This window comes from Haliotis asinina, chromosome 14 (assembly GCF_037392515.1).
Source record: "Haliotis asinina isolate JCU_RB_2024 chromosome 14, JCU_Hal_asi_v2, whole genome shotgun sequence".
NCBI lineage: Eukaryota > Metazoa > Mollusca > Gastropoda > Lepetellida > Haliotidae > Haliotis > Haliotis asinina.
In genome coordinates, this window is record NC_090293.1 from 47,483,582 (window position 1) to 47,504,584 (window position 21,003).

General features: G+C 40.3%; 1 protein-coding gene across 1 annotated transcript in view; it reads right to left on the reverse strand.

Annotated features, from left to right (window-relative positions):
- Positions 1-6,507: 6,507 nt before the first annotated feature.
- The window catches only part of LOC137262154 (uncharacterized), a 35,350-nt gene continuing 20,854 nt past the window's right edge, over positions 6,508-21,003 (reverse strand). The window contains exons 25-35 of the mRNA XM_067799935.1: positions 20,577-20,657; positions 19,339-19,448; positions 17,477-17,590; positions 16,684-16,845; positions 15,449-15,577; positions 14,325-14,455; positions 13,058-13,186; positions 11,696-11,819; positions 10,256-10,352; positions 9,501-9,608; positions 6,508-8,876 (exon numbers count right to left, since the gene is read on the reverse strand). Coding sequence (XP_067656036.1) covers positions 8,803-8,876; positions 9,501-9,608; positions 10,256-10,352; positions 11,696-11,819; positions 13,058-13,186; positions 14,325-14,455; positions 15,449-15,577; positions 16,684-16,845; positions 17,477-17,590; positions 19,339-19,448; positions 20,577-20,657 — 1,259 coding nt within the window. The 3' untranslated portion in view covers positions 6,508-8,802. The remainder of the gene's footprint in view (positions 8,877-9,500; positions 9,609-10,255; positions 10,353-11,695; positions 11,820-13,057; positions 13,187-14,324; positions 14,456-15,448; positions 15,578-16,683; positions 16,846-17,476; positions 17,591-19,338; positions 19,449-20,576; positions 20,658-21,003) is intronic.

A 21,003-nucleotide genomic window follows, 5' to 3' on the forward strand; every position in this document is an offset into this window, starting at 1 on the left:
CTAACTAACCTCGGTTCTAATACAGCCATAATTCCCAATTATTGTAAAATCCCCTGGCAGCAAGAAATCCCAGCACAGATGATTTCCCCTCTTTCTATCCAATCAGAACATGTGTTACATCAACTTAGACTCAGTATGTCTGCCGCCATGTTGATAAATGTGCGAAGAATGGACTCAGTATTTCATGTTTAATTAAAAATCAGAAACTAGTAATAGAAAGTGGGGCTACAAATATCCCTTCTCTGCTGATAATTTATACTGATATAAAACACAAGATATTTAGGGGCGGTGGGGTAGCCTAGTGGTTAAAGTGTTCGCTTGTCACACCAAAGAACTCCAGGTTCGATTCCCCACATGGGTACAATGTGTGAAGCCCATTTTCTGGTGTCCCCTGCTGTGATATTGCTGGAATATTGCTAAAAGCGGCATAAAACTAAACTCACTCACTCACAAGACATTTAATGGCTAATGGCTAGCTTGTCCACTGTCAGCGAAGGTTTTGGAGATGCCATTGATCTGCCGTTATATGACTGAGTTCTGTCTTGAAGAAATATCTGCATATCACACAAGTTAAGAGGTTCTAGCTTTCCCAATGTATGCAGAAATAACTGAGTCTTTGCAAATGTTCACTGTTGAGACAACGTCACTGATTGCACAACTAAATCTGATTCACAGTCACAAATCCTGAACACACACCATGAAAGGGGAGTATTAGAACAGAGGCTTTGTGGGAAGATATCACTTGAATAACCTCTCTGGGAAGAGAATGGTTCCACTGCAGTGGTATTTGTTTTTGATCTGTATTGAGTCACAGGTGGCCCAGTAATGGAATGGGTGGGTGGGTTGGGGGACTGCACCCCTTATGCATGCCAGAAATGTATTAATGGTTACAAATTTTCTCTTCATTATATGCTGTAGTTGTCAACACCATGCCATCATGAATTGCACCTGTACAACATCTGCAACATGCATCACTAAGTGTTTTTCTCATATATTAAGCTGACACAACCACATATATCTGGATTACTGTCAAAGCATTGTTACCTCATGCCAAACCTGATTTGTGCATATACCATCTTAATGGACTCCTTCGTGTAGGTTTGGAAGGAAGTAACTTTTTAAATACCATCTTCATGACAGCTTATAGTGTCCCAGGTTGGAGAGGTAGCCCAGTGGTTGGAGCCTTTGCCCATCACGCCAGACCCATGTTCAATTCCCCACAGGGGTACAATGTGTAAAGCCCATTTCGGCTGTCCTGTGTATATTGGTGGAATATTGCTAAAACTGGCATAAAACCCAACTCGCCCACAGACTGCAGATTTAGGGAAAGTTTAGCTATTTTGATTCACAAAAACAATCATTTACTGCAGTGAATATAAAGCTGGTTTGAAGGAACAGAGTTACCTTAATGACTGAACAAAGATATTCCAACACATGTATTTATTTTTGTGCGGAGAATGATCTGAAATCTTCAATGGTTGTTATATCAAAGCATATTTATGTGATATTTGTTGTTAATGATTTGCACATTCCAAATCAGTACTTCTCCGTCCATTTTACTCTGAGTTTACACACACAGAGAGCTTTAAGCTGTCATTTGTTACAGAATTCTATTGATACTATGCGATCACTTTTAAGTGTGGACTATGCAATGTCGGTATGTGATAGGAACCTTCAGTCTAGTCCTTGTGTTAGACAGAACAGCTCCAGGGCCCTTTTTCACAAAGCTGTCATAGCATTAGGATTGTTCTAAGTCTCTATTACAGTTTAGGAGGTGTCAATGCTTTGAGAAAAGTTACAATATCTTAGGCTTATGAGAGCTTTGTGAACCAGGACCCAGTAATGGAGGTATTGCATGATTATTGATATGTATCACATCTCGTACATTCTTTATCAAGATTTTAGAACATAATGAATAGGGTAACTTATGCACTGCAATGTGCTGTACAGAGTTATGTCCCTTGGCAGTCAGGATGTGCTGACTTTGGGATAAAATACATTGTTCACTTGGATGATGAATTTGTTTTGTCTGTATCATAGAAATTGATTTCCAAGATGTCTTTCTAATAAGGAAAAACTATTGCTCACGCACGCTCACAAACACATACACATGCACACACACACATGTATGCACACACATGCATGCACACACATGTATATACCCGGTACAGACTGCCGCCATATAGCTGGTATACGGCTGAGTGCTTTATTAAAACCAAATCTTGTGGAAAAGCCACTTCATTACAATGGAGGCATTGTTTTAATGAAGATTCTTACATCTTGCCTATAATTACCTCTATTGTAATGAACAACTTTCATTTCACAAACGCTTGTCCATGTTGAACACATAAATAATAAATTATTTGGCAATGTTGCAGAGACTTTCCCATCACTGCATAAATACAAATATTCTGAGGTGGGGTAGCCTAATAATTAAAGCGTTCACTCACCACGCTGAAGACCCGAGTTTGATTCCTCATATGGGTGTGAAGCTCATTTCTGGTGTCGCCTAATGTAGCATTGCTTGAATATTGCTAAAAGCAATTGCTATTACCATCTTCAATTGGTAATATCATGATATAAGCTATTAATGTTTAAGATAACAACCAATGAAAACTGTCTCTCTTTATGTATCGTTGAGAAGTGAGCTAAAGTGTTTGTATATTTATAAATAGCATTATATTGTTTGCATATAATGACCCTCTCATTTTATCTATTATATGAACAGATTAATCTATGACAAATAAAAATGGAATTCTACCATATCCACCAACCGATTATCACAGCATCAGGAGGTCAGGTTTACTGACTTGCTTCATGCATGTCATCGTATCATGCACTGATGCTTAGATCGATGCTTAGGGTATTGTTGACTGCATTTTCTAGTCCAGGCATCATTTACAGGTCATCGTCACATACTAAGAGATTTTATAGATTGATGCTCATGCTGTTGATCACTGGATTGTCTCGATTATTTGCGGACCACCACCATGTAGCTGGAATACTGCTGAGTGCAGTATAAAACTAAACTCACACACTCACTCACTGAGTGAGGCGTTAGCAACAAACACACACACATGCCTACCTAACTCAGAATAAGTCTATGGAATAAAAAACTTATTTTGAAAGACGACCTTTTTAAGTAAAACTGAAAATATATTGTCAAGAAATTATTACATATTATTCTGTATTGGGCCAATGAATAATTGGTTTGAAACCAAGTTTGGTTATTGGAAGTTGCATTTGAGAGGAAATTAAATTATTAACATATCATTTGTTGGCATTTTTCAAATGTTTTATCTTTTGTTACAGGTTTGGTTTGTGTTGATACGTACGTTAATACCGACACCAATCTTTCCGTCCATACTTTAATCTGATTTTATGAATATGCCAAGAGCAAGACGTATTTGAAGTTGTGCACTTGACACAAATTGTACCATTGTATGAAGTCTTTCCTACTGTTACAAATGACTTAATGCCCCATGTTATTCATTATCAATGTTTTACTGTTTTTTGCTCATGTGATATGATTTCATTTTCATCATGATTATTTTTATCTTCCTTCATGTCAAAATGTCTTATTTCATTCATGATGGTTTTAGTGTAAAAGGAAATATGCACATGTAGATGCATATATGTTGTGTTTTGAATCTGTCTCAACATTTTGGAATATTTCGAGATCCTGGCTTTCAGTTATAAGCATTCTATGATCCACCTGACCAAATTGTTCATACCTAATAACAGATCACGTATTTCTTTTTTTTCAAACCGTCCATTGATCTGCTAGCAATACTTCTCCCTTAAAACTGTTACTGTATATCAAGTTCTTTGTACCTACTGCTGTGTAGTGACCATTAAATAGAAGCTCGGACTTACACATGAATTTTGCTATAATTTCTTTGATGATTTTTGCCAAAATACCTAAGATACTAATTAAATGTAAAGCTTTGCTATCTATTTGACTTACATGAAAAAATGTCCTGCAATGAGATTGATTTTTAGTATGGACAGAAGATCTCAAATGTACCTACTTGTTTGAGATTCACCTGGAAGAAATACTACTAGGAATTTTTTTGTATGCAAAAACAAACTTTGTTCTTATTCATGCCACGTTTTCTTAAAAACATATCTCTAAGACAATCACAGCAAAGACAGCATCTGTGAATGTATTTATTTTGAAGGTTTCTGTGAAAGTTTGGTGGTGTTGGGAAAGGTGGAGTATATTGGCAGGTTAGGATTGGATCATAAACATTGATAAACATCATACATATGTGGCCCTATTCCATTGTGTTTAAATCCTCACAAATATAAGTATTTTTGTCTAATCTTAATTTTGCCGTTACCAGCTACATCATATCATTGGATGTAAATGCATTCACATGAGGTTTTGAATGTATAAATTAAAGATATCTAATCTACAGGTAGACTACCTAAGATTTCTTAGCAATTAATGTTTAACTCTAGTGTAAAAGTTTGAGATTTGAGGCTATGTTGTTGCTGTCTTGTGTGTCAGTTACAAGACTATATTTCATGCCAATTTTTTCCACTGTAGGATGATTGAAGAATATGCATGTAGAGAATTTTAAGTCAAAATTGTTGAATGTTGTTTTGTTTGCCCATCTGCCAAATGTTATCAATATTATGACTATTCATGCATTTAACCATTGTGAAGAAATAGCCATATTTCACAAAACAACCTTAGTACTAAGAGGAACTTATTGGAAGTGACATAGGCTTAAGGCACTTTTAGTGCTGAGATCATTTTGTGAAACAGGATCCTGGACAAGATATGTGTCATGTTTATCTTTAAATTTACATGATTGAACAGGTGTTTGCTTGCTGCGAATATCCAACCAGACAGAATAACATTTTCTCCCAATTCTGTTTTAACAAAAAATATATAAGAATAATAACTGTGGGATTCTGCAAACAAACTTTCTACTTTGTTACAACAGATGCAGTGAACACTGGTTGAATACTGACATTGACAGAAACACGTCAGGTGTGTTTTACTCAGTTCTAACTTGTTTTTTTTATGTAATCTGTGTGGAAGTACATCCCAGTGAAGCTGTTTATGCTAGTATCATGCACTGTTGAAATGCTTGTTTATTGCATTACTCGATTTACAGTAAAACTTGGTGATGAAGATGGACAGACAAGTATGTGAAAGCATTATCTGTGTGACTTTATCATTGCAGTGTCATAACATTCCAGTATTTATTTTAACATCCAATTTCATTACGTTTTGTTTTCAGAATACTGGGTTTATTGGTTTGTGTAATGTTCACATATACAATTCCATGTCTGTTGATGTAAATAGTATCAACAAGTCAAAAGAAATAATCCAGGATTGAACGACATGTATCTTTATCTCACAAACCTGCAGCAGGGATGTAGTTGTGAAAATATTCTTGACATTTTTTAAATGTTATCTCAGAAATTCCATATTTTGTGAGGGATTTTGCAATAATAGTAATATATTTATTTATTTGCTTATTTTTCAAGGTGATTGTATCATGCGTTGTTGTTTTTCCATTGTATGATGTTGAGATTCACAATCTATACATTGTCTTTCATCACTGATCACATCGACATCATCAGATGAGTTGAACACATTATTATGTTCGAAATGTTGATAAAAGTGTGAAGAAACTGTGATGTTTGTTGTATTTTTCATACTCTTAGTTCAGTCATATCAGTTTGGTTTCAAATCGAGGTGCTCATGGTTATCTTTCTACGTTTGACCATACCTGCTCATTTCCAGATGCTCAGCCCTTCTGACATGTTGGGTGTGTTGGGGAGCCTTGAATCACAACTGTCTGGGAAGTTCATGGGTTTGAATTCGTTGTCTTTGCTGAGGCATGAGACCTGAGTAAGGCTTAGTCTCTGAATATATATACTTTATATAGTAACAAACAAACCCATTTTAATTGAAAAGGAGCCCCAAGGAGACATGAACCTGAGGGAATCTAGACTTGCTTTATTTAAGGCTTTAGCGCTGCAGAGAAAGTTTGGCAGTAGGCGAAATAACCTGGCTCAGGGACTGTGAGATAGACTAGTGCCTGAGCTGATCATGAGCCTGACTGCCATGGCCACACTACAGCATTATTGTCTTATAAGTATGAAAAATGACCACCACCATGAGTCTTTTATATCTGTCAGCTCCCCAGCTAATGTCACGGTACTAGTAACTGGGCCAATACTGGCCACGTAGCGTTAGAGAATCGGTCCCATTATGACATACTGGAACTGGGGCGTGTATCGCTTAGAAACACTATTAGAAAGACATATAGGTGTCTACCCTGGTACTATGTAAAATGTCCTTTTGTGGTTTTGTACTATTTTGCACATCGGCGTTGAACTGGACCAGTACACAGCCGTAACAGTTTCCCTTTAGAGTTTGGCCGGCACTGGTACGGTAAAGTTTAATTAATAAAGTTTCGACTGTTAAAAACAACCTGATGCCAAAACAAACACTCAAAAAAAAGAAGAAAACACAAGTTTATCAATATGAGTTTATTTCACGAAACGAGATGAAATCATGATACATTATTCTCGGCCTTTAAAAGAGGTTACTCCTCTGTACTGATGCTTGCCACAAAAGGCGACTCAGCTTGTCGTAAGAGGCAACTAACAGGATCGGGTGGTGAGGCTGGCTGACTTGGTTGACTCAAGCCATCGGTTCCCAGTTGCGCAGATCGATAGTCATGTTGTTGATCACTGGATTGTCTGGTCCAGAGAGGTAACAAATTGGAGCACATAATGTAGTTGCAGAGTAATGAATTTCTGATGGCAGATATGTGATGTTTAAACCGACATTAGAAAGCAGACAGTGGAACCATGGCACATTTTCCTGGCTGGTCAACAGCAAATCATTTCATTAAATACTGGTACTTAAGTGGCATTTCACTACAGAGAGAACTACATTCTACCCCCCAAAAATAAATGGTAATGCTAACTTATGCATTTTACCAAAAGCACACCTGGGCCCCATTTCACAAAGCTCTCGTAAGCCAATGTTATAGTATTGGAGACGAATGCTACCAGAATACTTACAAGATCTGAGGCTTACAAGAGCTTTGTGAAATGGAGCCCTGGGCATCACATGTCAAACCTCCTACGAAGAAAACTTCACCTGTGTTAAAACACTTGAGTTACCTGCTGACAGCGTTCAAAACTGGCATTTTATCTTCAAGTAACTTTATTTCACTCGATTTGCAGCGTTCAATACCTGTATATGTTTATTGTTAAATATTTTCCTAATTTTCCTGGGGTCGCGGGGTAGCCTAGTGGTTAAAGCGTTAGCTCGTCACGCTGACGATCCACGTGGTAACGATTTGTTAAGCCTATATCTAGTGTCCCCTGCCGTGATATTGCAGGATTATTGTTAAAAGCGGCGTAAAACTAAACTCACTCACTCCTAATCTCTCTTTTCTCTCGTCCGTAATGTTAGTTTGTGGTTCTGTTGTATTCATGCCCCGAGTTTCAGTGTGATCAATAAGTGATCAATGAGGTCATTTGATGGATGCTACTGGAAATACTGACCACAATAGAACAATGACAATGAACAAAAGATACATATATAATGTCTCAGTTTTTATTTTACTTTCCAACCAAGTCTTTGTCAAAGAAGTAAACAGTCACAAGCTTACAATTTGTAAAATTTACATTTCTCGGATATACACCATTCAATTGTGTTTAAGAAAAATTGCAAGCTAACAGTAAATAAAATACTATAGTGTCCTCCTGACGCGAAAAACGTCATTTTTTACGTCAGTCAATGGCATGAATCATATTTCACCAGAGACAATGGCCTCTGATTTCACTAATCACATGACATATCACATACTAGCCCGTACACACCTCACTCGTGAAAATGTCAAATATCACATTTTTCACGTCTGTCAATCAAAGATAAATCATATTTTACAAGTTACATGAAATATCCTTTATGGCTTAAAATGTACATAAGAGTTTGAAGCAATATCGTTTTCGTACTTGTTCACCGTTTGAAATGTCTTAGATAATGTCCTTGGTAACGAATGTTGGTAGTTACAGGAAGCCCCATTTATTGAATGTTCAAGCTTCTTGATAAACGTACAGTTGTACCCAGAGGCAATGTAACTTTGCTCACAATATCAATCACAAGATTCTCTTTAGGATGGTATGGAATTGGGGAAGCAAAGTGATAAGGGTGCTAGCTCGACGCAACGAAGACCTAGCTGGGTTCGATTCCAACATGGGTATAATGTGAATCCCATTTATTGAATTTATGATTTTGCTTGAATTTCGTTAAAAGTGACGTAATCAAAACCCATTCACCGATCATTCATGATCAATACGTTTTATATGTTGAATATTTACGCATTTAATGAAGAAACAATACAAATAACAGCATTGGCAGTAGTTTAAAAGGTTAAATATTAATAATAGACACTATATGTAAAGGTTATATGTTTTGTGATTGTTAATTCTTCGTCATTATTTTTTTTCAAAATATTTTTTCTCGTTCTGATCGATGAACTATGAAGAATTGGCTGTCACAGAAAATTACATATATAACAATATATAGTGTCATTCACTGAGGGAAATCAGTAGGAAGATTGTTTGCGACAAGTGTGAATTTAACATAGCTCCTTAAGCTCCAGTAACCCGTGAAGATCCGGGGTAGAATAGGCCTTCAGCAACCGCCGCCATATAGCTGGAATATTGCTGAGTGCGGCATAAAACTAAACTCACTCACTCACGTAATCTCCAGTTCTGATTTCTCCGCAACAATATGTCAGAATGAGTCGTGGTGACCTATGTTCCGTACACCAGCTGAGAGCTGTCAAGCTGACAGGCTGTCTGAACCACTTCCACTGTTGCTGGGCCGTCTACAAGAGATGGAAATATATTTACTTTCATTTAATGGATAGTGTCATTTATGATATTAAAAGAGATGTGCAGTGTATGCATGTTCTTTTAACTTTCCAAAATGTTGCCGTAACTTTCCATATGTGTTTCTCGGTATGGTGATGCTTCTGTGCTCCGTCCCTCGCGAAATGACACTGATATGCTCTTGTCATCATTCGCCCGTATTTATACAATTTCAAGCAAATATTGAGATGAAAAGAAAATGTATCTTAGATGGGTGTAGCCGCTTTCAGTTATTGATAAAGCAGATGTCGTTGTTATAATTTTTATAGACCCTGGGGTAGAATAGGCCTTCCGCAACCCATGCTTGCCATAAAAGGCGAATTTGCTTGTCGTAATAGGCGACTAACGGGATCGGGTGGACAGGCTCGCTGACTTGGTTGACACGTCATCGGTTCCCACTTGAGCAGATTCATGCTCCAGCTGTTGATAACTGGATTGTCTGGTCCAGACTCGATTATTTACACACCGCCGCCACATAGCTGGAAGATTGCTGATTGTGGTGTTAAACTAAACTCGCTCGCTCGTTCCAAAAGCCATGTTGACTTGTTTTATCAACACCAGTATCTAAACAATGATCATACCAAGACGGAAGAAGGACTCCTGTGATAGTTCCTTTCTGGCAGCTTCTATGGCGTGTTTCACTGCAAACAATGCCGATGCGGCCATACATACGGGCGGCTCTCCTACAGCTGAAACACAAAAAATGTCATTCAAATATGATTAATACAGATTCATAGAACATGATGTAGTAACTTCTGTTGTAACCTTTGTGTCTGTAACAACAAAAGGTAAGATACCATTCTCAATACACATAACATATATTTATGAAGTTTATTGTTTGCCTTTTAACGCCCGAGATTTGCACACATTCCACTCTTAGCCAGCCAATCCGGTGATTGACATTATGAGCCACTGAGATACATTGACATGTGGTCAACCAAGCCAGGATGTCTGACAACAAGATCCTTTTGGGATTCTTTCGCAAGCATGTGTTGCGGAATACCGAATCTAACCATGATCATGACGGGTAAGTTAATAAAACTGATGACACGCTAAATTATGACGCTATTAACATAATAAACATGTTTCCTTTGTGTAAAAGAGGTTCTGAGCCCAGCAATTTAACATATTAGTGATATATATCTTCTAATCAGACATGCTATACATGACAATTGACAGTTACAGTTCAATCGACAAAAGCAACAGCCCCAGGACGAATTAAAGCAAATGAGAGTTATCTCCCTTGTATTTGTGACAACAGTTTAAGGCGCATTAGCACTGGACGTACTATCATGTGTTGATATGTACGGGTTACCAAGGGGAGTACTGTTGTTACCTTTGGCTCTCAGAACCCCACGTGGGTTTGGTGCATTTTTCAGGAGCTGGATGCGGAAGTCGATAGGAATGTCCTTGCCCATTGGAGGTTTGTATTCCTGGCCAGACAGAACAAGAGTGATTTTCACTGCCCTTCACAAATTGTACCTCTACCGTTTTATGGTTACTGGTCTAATACTGTTCAATTCAAGTGGAGTATATATTTTTCAAGTCCTAGCAAATGGCATGTCGCTTTGGTCATACCGGTTTTCGAATACCGCCATGGATGCATAATTTATATTTCCGTAATAAAAAGAGTTCTGAAGCTGACATACATCGTTATGCAGCTGTTCTCCTATCCTACCGTTGTATTAATTCCTGACATCAAATATGCAAGAAATGGCAATATGGTCTTCAGTTCGGAGGTTTGAACATTCAATATTTCACTCTCTTAACGATATATTTATTGGCGATAAATTATGGCTTAAATCTAAGTCAGTACCAAACTTTTTATCATGAATGAACAACATCTTACACTGTTTAATCTATTAGTCACATGATCATAATAAGTTCGGATATTGAGTACTTTTTGCAAATTAAATGAAATGTTTAAAATTTTAATAAAATGTATAAACTAAAATTATTGATAAACTAAAGCACCCTGGCTAAAAGTCTCGTGTTCACATAATTTTCATTGTTTACCCACAATATACTTTGTGACCAGGGGCTCTTTTCACGAAGCAACCTTTACTAAGGTTAACCTTAACTCCCATTCTTTAATACTGCACTAAGGTCACTTTAGTACCTTACGATCACCTTAGTGCTTTGTGAAAAGAGGCCCTGAGCACTTGGTGGAAAAATTAAAGACATATCGGAACCCTTGGCACAAAGGTGACCTTCTGTTGATATATATTCTATATATACCATTGAAAAAAGGCAGGGGATATTCCATTTTGCGAGCATGCCACTAACCTATGTCAGTGCATATGAGAACATGTAATATATATCCACTGATGAAATATTTCTAAAGAATGGAATAAATTGTTACATTTCCCCTTAATTTATCTTCATCAGCCCTTTCCTCCTTCGCTTCATCACTTGCATTTTATCAGTCATGTAATCCAATGTCCCCTACAGTCCTTGGTATGGTAATCCGCTTTCACTTCTTGGCGATCTATAGCTCATTTTTATACAGTATTGTTCTAATTTAAAATCAAATTTTAGTGACAGGTGCTAGCTTTATTTCTTGATACTGTGATATTCCAGTCGGCTTTCGATGACAGCCTCTTTTATGATTTATATGCATTCATTGTGAATTACGTGTTTTAGTCACGATATGGCTGATATAGTGTCGATGTGACGTTAAATTTTAACTCACTCACTCACTCAATATCCCCTACCTTTTAAGGGGTATACTACATAGGTTACCGCAGCTTTCTATGTTTTCTGTCTTGTCACTCACCCAAGTTCCATCAGTCAAGGCGCTACCAGTCTTGGGGTCATATAGCATCTGTTCGGTCAGCCAGTAGCCCAAGCCCATCACAAATCCCCCTTCAAGTTGGCCGATGTCAACATCTGGGTTAACACTGAAAACACAACCCCAAACAGGTAAACATACATATTTAGAAATGGGGTATTTATCTGATACAAAACCAGTTTGGCCCAAGTCAACATCTGGGTTAACACTGAAAACACAACCCAAAACAGGTATTATTTTCAGAAATGCGCTATTCATCTGGTACAAAACATGGCTCTAGGTCATAGATGGACATCTCTCAAGAGAACACCAAACAAAAATGTCCTTCTCTGTGGTCAGCAAATGACACACTGGTCTTTTGCAATGACCACAACCTCAAAAAATACTTCCGTCGTATTTCGTCGTATCTCTCGGGACCCGTGACTCGGGTTAGAATTGATCTTCAGTAACCCTTACATGTCGTAAAAGGAATCGGGTGGACAGGCTCACTGACTTGTTGACACATGTCATCGTATTTCAGTTGCGTAGATCGATCCGCATGCTGTTGATTGTTTGGTCCAGATTCGATTATTTACAGTCAGCCAGCATATGACTGGAACATTGCTGAGTGCCGTATTAAACAAGAATTTAAGCATTACCTCTCACCAGTCATACAAGGTGTCCACTCTGTTGGTATTACTTCTCTCCAATCATACAGTTGGTCCACTCTGCTGGTATTACCTCTCTCCAGTCATACAATTGGTCCACTCTGTTGGTATTACCTCTCTCCAGTCATACAGGGTGTCCACTCTGTTGGTATTACCTCTCTCCAGTCATACAAGGTGTCCACTCTGTTGGTATTACCTCTCTCCACTCATACAGGGTGTCCACTCTGTTGATACTACCTCTCTCCAGTCATACAGTTGGTCCATTCTGTTGGCATTACCTCTCTCCAGTCATACAGTTGGTCCACTCTGCTGGTATTACCTCTCTCTACTCATACAGTTGGTCCACTCTGTTGGTATTACCTCTCTCCAGTCATACAAGGTGTCCACTCTGTTGGTCGTACCTCTCTCCACTCACACAGGATGCCCACTTTGTTGGTCTCTCCTCTTCACAGTCATACAATAGGTCCACTCTGCTGGGCCTATCTCTCTCCACAGTCGTACAATAGGCCGACTTTGTTGGTCTTACCTTTCTCCACAGTCATACAACAGGTCCACTCTGCTGGTCCTATCTCTCTCCACAGTCATACAATAGGTCCGCTCTGCTGGTCCTATCTCTCTCTCCACACTCATACAATAGGTCCACTCAGCTGGGCCTATCTCTCTCCACAGTCATACAATAGGTCGACTTTGTTGGTCATACCTTTCTCCACAGTCATACAGTAGGTCCACTCTGTTGATCTGGTTCTCCCCGGTCAAAATGTCCACCTCAACTTCAATGCATGTGGCAGCGTAAATATTGTAGTTACTGAAATCTCCTGTTGGGTATGTTCTGAAAATGACGACAGCGATGTAAAGCATATTGAAATAATTGGATCTACCGGATAGTGCAATGGTCAACAAGAAGGCGTATTGGTTATAGTCTTTTCTCATTGAATTTAGGTTTGGGATTCAAATCCCGATACCAGTGAGATGTACATATCACGAGTCAAACCATATTCAGAATTGGAACCTTTCAGGCAAAATAGTCCCCAGTAAATATTGTATATGTGTCCTCAATGCCAAAATATGCACTGGTATCTTTTGCAGGTGTCATTCAAGCCTACTGATATGTGTGTCCAACCGAAGGCAAACTGTAGCGGAAATAGGGTTGCGTAACAAAGAGAATATGACTAGTCTTCCTATATGCGAGCAACGCAAACTGTAGCGCGAACAAGGCTGTGCAACAAACAGAAAAATACCAGTCTTCCTATAAATTTCGTTCGCACATTCTTTTGTTGCACAACAGCGTGTCTGTGGTTCAGCCTTGACCTTGTCGACTCAACGCCACATCCTGCTCTGAAACTACGAAGCATGCGGATGGATTCATTTTAATTTTTTGCCAGTCGCTTCGTCACGAACAGCTTCCCAGGCACAGTGGTGTTGGGATCCAGACACTTTGGCCACTAGAACAGACCGTCTACGCACTGTGTTCTTGAAGAATCATTACTGTCCATACATACGGGCAGTGCGCGAAATAGTTTCCATATTTTGATAGCAAGTCAGACTAGCTATGCCTAAATGCTAGTTCACAAAATATTTTACACCACTGTGAATGTAGACACGGGTTTCATCACTAAGCTGCTAATGATGAGCAATTTTGCTTGATTTAAAAGTGTATAATAACTTAGCCAGGCTGAAAGAGTGGTATGTTTGCAAAATGGCCCCTTCAAAATTCACCAGCCAGTCGGATCGGTGACTGGGGAAATTTACTTGCCCGACTGGATATTTACTATCCACAGGCTAGCGGACCACTAGCCATTTGACACACTGCATACGCGCCTATAGCTTAACATGGCTAAGAGAGTGATATATTTACAAAATGACGACTTCAAAATTCACCAGCCTATCGGGCCCGTGGCTGTGGAGATTTACTGGCCCGACTGGACTAACGGGCTAGCAGGCCAGTAGCTATTTCACACACTGCTTACGAGCTTCTAGCTGACAAGTCCACTCCCTGGGCGTAGCACTGAGCAACCAGCTGTTGCCAGGTTGGGTTCGACATCTTGGCCCTGACCGGGTCCATCCGGGCCTTCAGTTTTTGACAGCACTGTATGACTCCCTTTAACAAAACAATTGCATTTATATCTTTCCTTTTAAAAAAACGTTTCATGACTCATTTTAAAATTTAGTTCAAGTGCATTATACGATTCCGAATCAGCACTGAAAGTCAAATATGACTACAAAATGCCAATAGACAATGGTCAACTGTGACGCATGTTATATTTGGAATTGCACTTTTTTGAGCAAAGTACAGATTTAAGTACTTTTACTTGAGTCCTATCCGGTATTCAGACCCATACACTCAGTCCGGCACCTAATCGCCAGCACCCAGAGTCAGCCATCATATCCTCTCAGGCACCGCGGCTTCCAAATAGTGCCAGATCGTGATATTACGAGTGGTTTCCGAAAACGTGAGGGTATCCTGACTGCATGAACAACCAGACACATCGTCTCTATTTTTTTAATTTTTTTTTTACTTGTTTACAGTTTTAAAGAAATATATGAAGTATCAACTCTAACTAAAACGAAAACTGACTGGTAATTTATGGAAGGAGAATGTTTTCTTTGCTGGTCAACCTTCCAGCCATCCTGGATATCTCCAGCGTATCTCCATACGTTTCCACTATACCCTGGATGGGTATCTATGGGTATCTATTATTACCTCACATTTGCTGGCTCAGCATTCTCATAGTAGCCAATCAGCCAAGCTGTCGTTATAACCGAGCCTGCCTGTGTCAACTAAGATAGATGTCTCATCTGCGAAGGTATGTTCGCAGTGCGGCTCAGATTTGGAGATTTGGGGGAAATCATACAGACAAACTGACATATCCAAAAGTAATGTATGCGAGAACTCTTTCTACCTCTTTCAGTGAACCTCTGCATGGTTTGTGATGCCAAGTTTAATCGGTAAGATAATTTAAAAAGTGAAAGTGAGTTGTAATTGCTACGCTCAACTTCCCAGCGTAGACACCTGATTGACTAAAAAGCCAACCGAGGAAGGTAGTAAATACATTAGGCTGACTTGTATAATGGAGATTCATCTGATGCCTACCAGTGCGTTAACATCGGACGTGCGACTGCCTGCAGTGAAGATCGAATCGGAGTTTGTGAAGGTGGTCGTTGCTTTGACCTTGATCGTGTCTATGGGAATACCCAGCTCAAAGGCGCATACTTGCATCATCTGCAAAAGAAAACATGTTATGATGATGTTTAATACTAAAAAATACTCATCCGTGACCAACAGTTTCATTTGATGTGAATATTATCACAATGACGATTATTAAGACGATATTTCCATGCCCTCTATACTCCACGTACACGAGATATTTTGCTATGATCAACAATATATCGAATATTTCAATATTTTCTTTTGCTGTAGGAAGAAACTGCTCAACCATCATTGAGTTGTTTGTACATATTACACCTGCTTTCAGTTCTACAGGAATTCTCCGGGCACCGCAGCGCATGCGTAACACTAGTTTTGTTTTGCACTTATGAAGTGCAATCAATCTTAATGGATGAAACGATGGTGAGGAGGAGGAGGAAGTAGGAAGAGGAGCAGGAAGAGAAGGAAGAGGAAGAGGAAGTAGGAGGAGAGGAAGAAGAAGAGGAGAAAGTAGGAGGAGGAGCACGAAGAGGAGGAGGAGAGGGAGGGGAAGGAGGAGCAGGAGGAAGAGGAGGAGAAGGGGAGGAGGGGCAGGAGGAAGAGGAGGAGAAGGGGAGGAGGAGCAGGAAGAGGAGGAGGAGGGGAAGGAGGAGGAGACGGGGAGGAGGAGCAGGAAGAGGAGAAGGAAGAGGAAAAGGAAGAGGAGGAGGAGCAGGAAGAGGAAGAGGAGGAGGAGCAGGAGGAGGAGGAGCAGGAAGATGAGGAGGAGGAGGAGGAGCAGCAGGAAGATGAGGAGGAGCAGGGAGAGGAGGAGGAGCAGGAAGATGAGGAGGAACAGGGAGAGGAGGAGGAGGAGGAGCAGGAAGATGAGGAGGAGCAGGGAGAGGAGGAGGAGGAGGAGCAGGAAGATGAGGAGGAGCAGGGAGAGGAGGAGGAGGAGCAGGAAGAGGAGGAGGAGCAGGGAGAGGAGGAGGAGGAGGAGCAGGAAGATGAGGAGCAGGGAGAGGAGGAGGAGGAGCAGGAAGAGGAGGAGGAGCAGGGAGAGGAGGAGGAGGAGGAGCAGGAAGATGAGGAGCAGGGAGAGGAGGAGGAGGAGGAGCAGGAAGAGGAGGAGGAGCAGGGAGAGGAGGAGGAGAAGGGAGAGGAGGAGGAGGAAACATTTTCCTTCTTAATTGAACAACCTTTATGTTTAATCCCTGTCCACATTCTACACCACCGACAGAGAGTGCCACGGATCCGTCGCCATGGTAGATGGTGACGAAGACGTTGAATATGTCTCTCCCGTAGTCCATGTTCCAGCGCATTGGCATCACCTCAATGCCTTTCTTCTTCCATCTGTTGGCCTATACGGGTAGAGCAATAGCTCAGAACTCTAATTTCATTTACATTTCTTTTTGCAAATTGTACATTTGTTTATCGTATTCTCTGATATTAAAGGCATTGTCGTTTTTAAAGCACATGATTTTTATGAACTTATAGCACATAAATTTTGTTGATCTAACAACCTCAGAAAGAAATGTTCTGTTTTAGGTCTTGATCCTTTTGGGCAAAACGTTCCTAGCAATAAGGTTAGTGTACTCCTAAATCTTAACATAGACTTCCAAAAGATTTAGCGGTAATGTTGATTTGTACAAGGTACAGTGTGGAAAAAGCTCCTGTTGTTTGAGCATGCAAGTGCTTGGAAGATTCTATGGACTTAATACTAATGAACTCAATACCAAATGTAGTTGTACATCGAGTGACCGAATTGACCATCATTTTCATCTTTGGAAATTTTGACAGACAAATAGAGCGCTGTCAGTGCAAAAGTTCGTAAGTCTGCCTTGTAGTAGCCAGTGTCATGATGACTAAAGTATGGGCTAAAGATTGCTATGTACGGAAATCCAAATTGCGTTAACTCTCGCCTAGATATGTTTTAATAAATTCTATATCTTAATCATGTTTCAAAGTGAAATAATAAAATGACGTTTGCACCTGATTGAATGCTGCAATTTGCTTCTTCCTAGCTGCGACATTGGCTGAGGTCTCCAGCTGGGCGACAACATCCCTGATGCTACAGTACTTCAAAACCAGTCCATTGGCCGTTTTCTGAGGTAAATAGGTAAAACACAGACTAACTGCGACACCTCTTCACACACACTTCATCTCGTATTTTTTGGTTATTGCTTTACGACGAACTCAGTAATATTCCAGATATGTGGCGGCGGTCTGTAAGTAATCATATCCGAACCAGAAAATGCAGTGATCAACAGCATGAGCACCGGTCTACGCAACTGAGATACGACGATATGTGTGAACCGAGCGAGCCTGACCACCGAAACCGGTCGTCGCCTCTTTCAAGCATGGGTTGCTGAGGATGAGCCAGTACAGTAAAACTTTTGTTTGGTTGCAGCTTAAAGCTGTCCTATTTTCCATACATAACGGAGCCAGTAGCAGACAATCCAGTGATCAACATCATGAGTCAAGTATTAGGTACACGGTGACATGGAATTCACCATGCATGCTTCTTACTTTTTGTATTACCTTTTCCAGAAGGGGCGGTGGGGTAGCCTAGTGGTTTAAATCGTTCGCTCGTCACGCCGAAGACACGGTTTCGATTTCCCACATGGGTACAATGTGTGAGGCTCATTTTCCGGTGTCCCACGCAGTGATATCGCTGGAATATTGCTAAAAGCGGCGTAAAACCAAACTCACCCACTCACTTCCTTCTCCAGAGTTTGTGTTTGGCTCTCTCTTCACCAGCAACACTAGCATCGAGTCAGACACTTGGGATACTATGACATGTGTCAACCAAGTCAGCGGGCCTGACCACCCGATCCCGTTAGTCGCCTCTTACGACAGGCATAGTCGCCTTTTGTGGCAAGCATGGGTTGCTGAAGACCTATTCTATCCCCGGATCTTCATGGGTCGATTTGCATGAATATATGAATAAAATTTATATAAATGTAGGTGAATGGATCTGAGACTATCCAACAGCATGACAGTTGATGCCATGCTTTGGCATCGACAACATTAAGAGATATGGCTGTTGGCTCTATACTTTTACAACCGTCTTTTCCATTTGTTTTGACTCCGCATGGGTTACTGAAGAACTAAGCCGGATCCTCATGGGTGTAAAGAAAATACATATGTACATGATGTCAGTTTTAACACTTGACATTGAAAAGCTGCAGACCCAAAGGACCGGGAACCGAAAAACGTTGCGAGTCCTGATCAGAATATGTTGGTCCTGGAAATGATACTCTCACTTCATGGGGAGGAAAAAGCTGCCGGCCATAAGCACTTGCAGAAAACGAAAACTGGCGGTCCGAGTGGTTTTCGGTCAACTTCGGGCCTAAGGACCGACGTTAATATCGGGGTCTGGACGATGGGGTGTGCTGTCTAACATTGTAAATCAAAAGTCAGTGTGTTCTGTAATCTGATGATCATGATCAAATGGTATTTGGCTCCTGGAAACTATTTGCTGCGTCTTGACACGTAGAAACAGCGCAAACAATTGTTTAATTGTGTCATCAACAGTGGTGACGTCATTCAAATCATATTGTGACGTAAAGTCCGTACTCGATGTAAACGCGTGCAGACAGTAAAACCATCTGGTTTACCTTTTTGTTTACAATGTCGATATACATCATGTGTTGGCCACTTTCCGGGTGTTATAGAGTATTTGAAGCCCGGGAATATTTCATTTGAAACCTCTGGCGTTATTTAAAGCACGAGAATACATTTGGAACCGGCGGCGTCAGCCGGAGGTTTCAAATGAATTATTCCCGTCCTCAAATGCTCAGTAACACCCGGAAATTGGCCAACACATTATGTTTTTCTCCTTATTAACTCACCTGGCCTTTGGTGAATAGGTTTATCTTCCTGAACTCCAGCGGGTCCATGTTCAGGACTTTGGAGGCGTGATCCATCATCGCCTCCATGATGAAAATGCTCGGTACGGTTCCTGGAAGTTAAAGAGACAAACTGATACTTGGGTACTTGGAGTTTGTATAACAAACGGTTTAAATTACAACTCAAAATAATAACAAAAACATGACATGCATCGTGGTAGTAGCCATAATGGTCAAGGGAGCTTTTAAACATTCTGTAGTTTGAGGTCTTTTTTATAGTTTCTCTTTTATGATCTTCAAAGAATTGGATATGGTTGGTTGGTTGGTTCGTTCGTTTTGTACCACCACACTCTAGTATTCCACCTCATGGCGGCGGTCTGTAAAGAATCGAGTCCGGAAGAGACAATCCAGTGATCAAGAGCATTACGATGACATATGTCAACCAAGTCAGCGAGCCTGACCACTCGATCCCATTAGTTGTCTTTTACGATAAAAACTAAGTTACCGAAGATCGATCCTAACCCGTATATTCACAAATAAAATAAAGAAATAGGAACCGCCCCTTATGCAAGAAATGAATTCAATGCTTGTGCGTTTTCAATATATTTACTGCAGAAACAATACTATAGATATATGAATGACATCAGGAAGATAGTGCAAGGTTTAAATAGAAGTATATGCACTTCGTCATTTCTATTCACGTCCTAATCTTGGGTTTAACCAAAGTATCGTTCAATCCACGATTGCCTATTTAAAATGGAGAGGTATGCTTTTATTGCGGAAGGTGTTGCAGCAGGAAATCTGTATCTTGGACGTGATAAATTTGCCCTTACCCACGAGTTATTGCAGTGATAAGTTGGGCAGGAAATGACTTACTGAATGCAAAGTCTCGTCAGATCATTTATATGTTTCTGTTTCGTTCAGTACACGATTCAGGGTAGGAAAACAATCTGCCTTAGCCAGCCCATTATTGTCGTGAGATGCGGTGTCTTGAACAAACAAACAATCTGGTTATGTTGAACAAACAAACAAACAAACAGGCAAACTACCATGCGATGCTAACAAACAAACAAACAAACAAACAAGCAAACTACCCTGGCGATCTTGAAAATAAACTATCTGGTCATCTTCAACAAACAAAGAAACTACCGGGCGATCTTGAAAATAAGCTATCAGGTCACCTTGAACAAGCGAACAAACTACCTGATGATCTTGCACAAACAAGCAAACAATCAAATTACCAGGCGATCTGCAGTAGGTGTTGGAAGGGAGGTTTGTCTTCAGGGCAACTGGCTTGAAATCCCATGCTGGACAGTAGTAGGCTGAAAAGAATGGAAATATCAATGCAAATTACGCTACACACAGTAGAGGCTAGTTTCCTTCCTCCGGGTTACATGTCACTGTTGGAGAGGGGCCGTGCGCTAGCCTGATGGTTAAAGCGTCTGCTTGTCACGCCGAAGACCCGGATTCGATTCCCCAGATGGATACAATGAGTGGAGTCTATTTCTGGCATTCCCCGTCGTGATGTTGCTGGAATATTGCTAAAATCGGCATAAAACATCACTCACTCACACACTATTGTTGTAGATACCAAATATGCACAGAAGTAGTGATCGTTGCATTGTGTCGGATCGTGCCATTCTACTTTTTGTGAGAAAAAAGGAATGA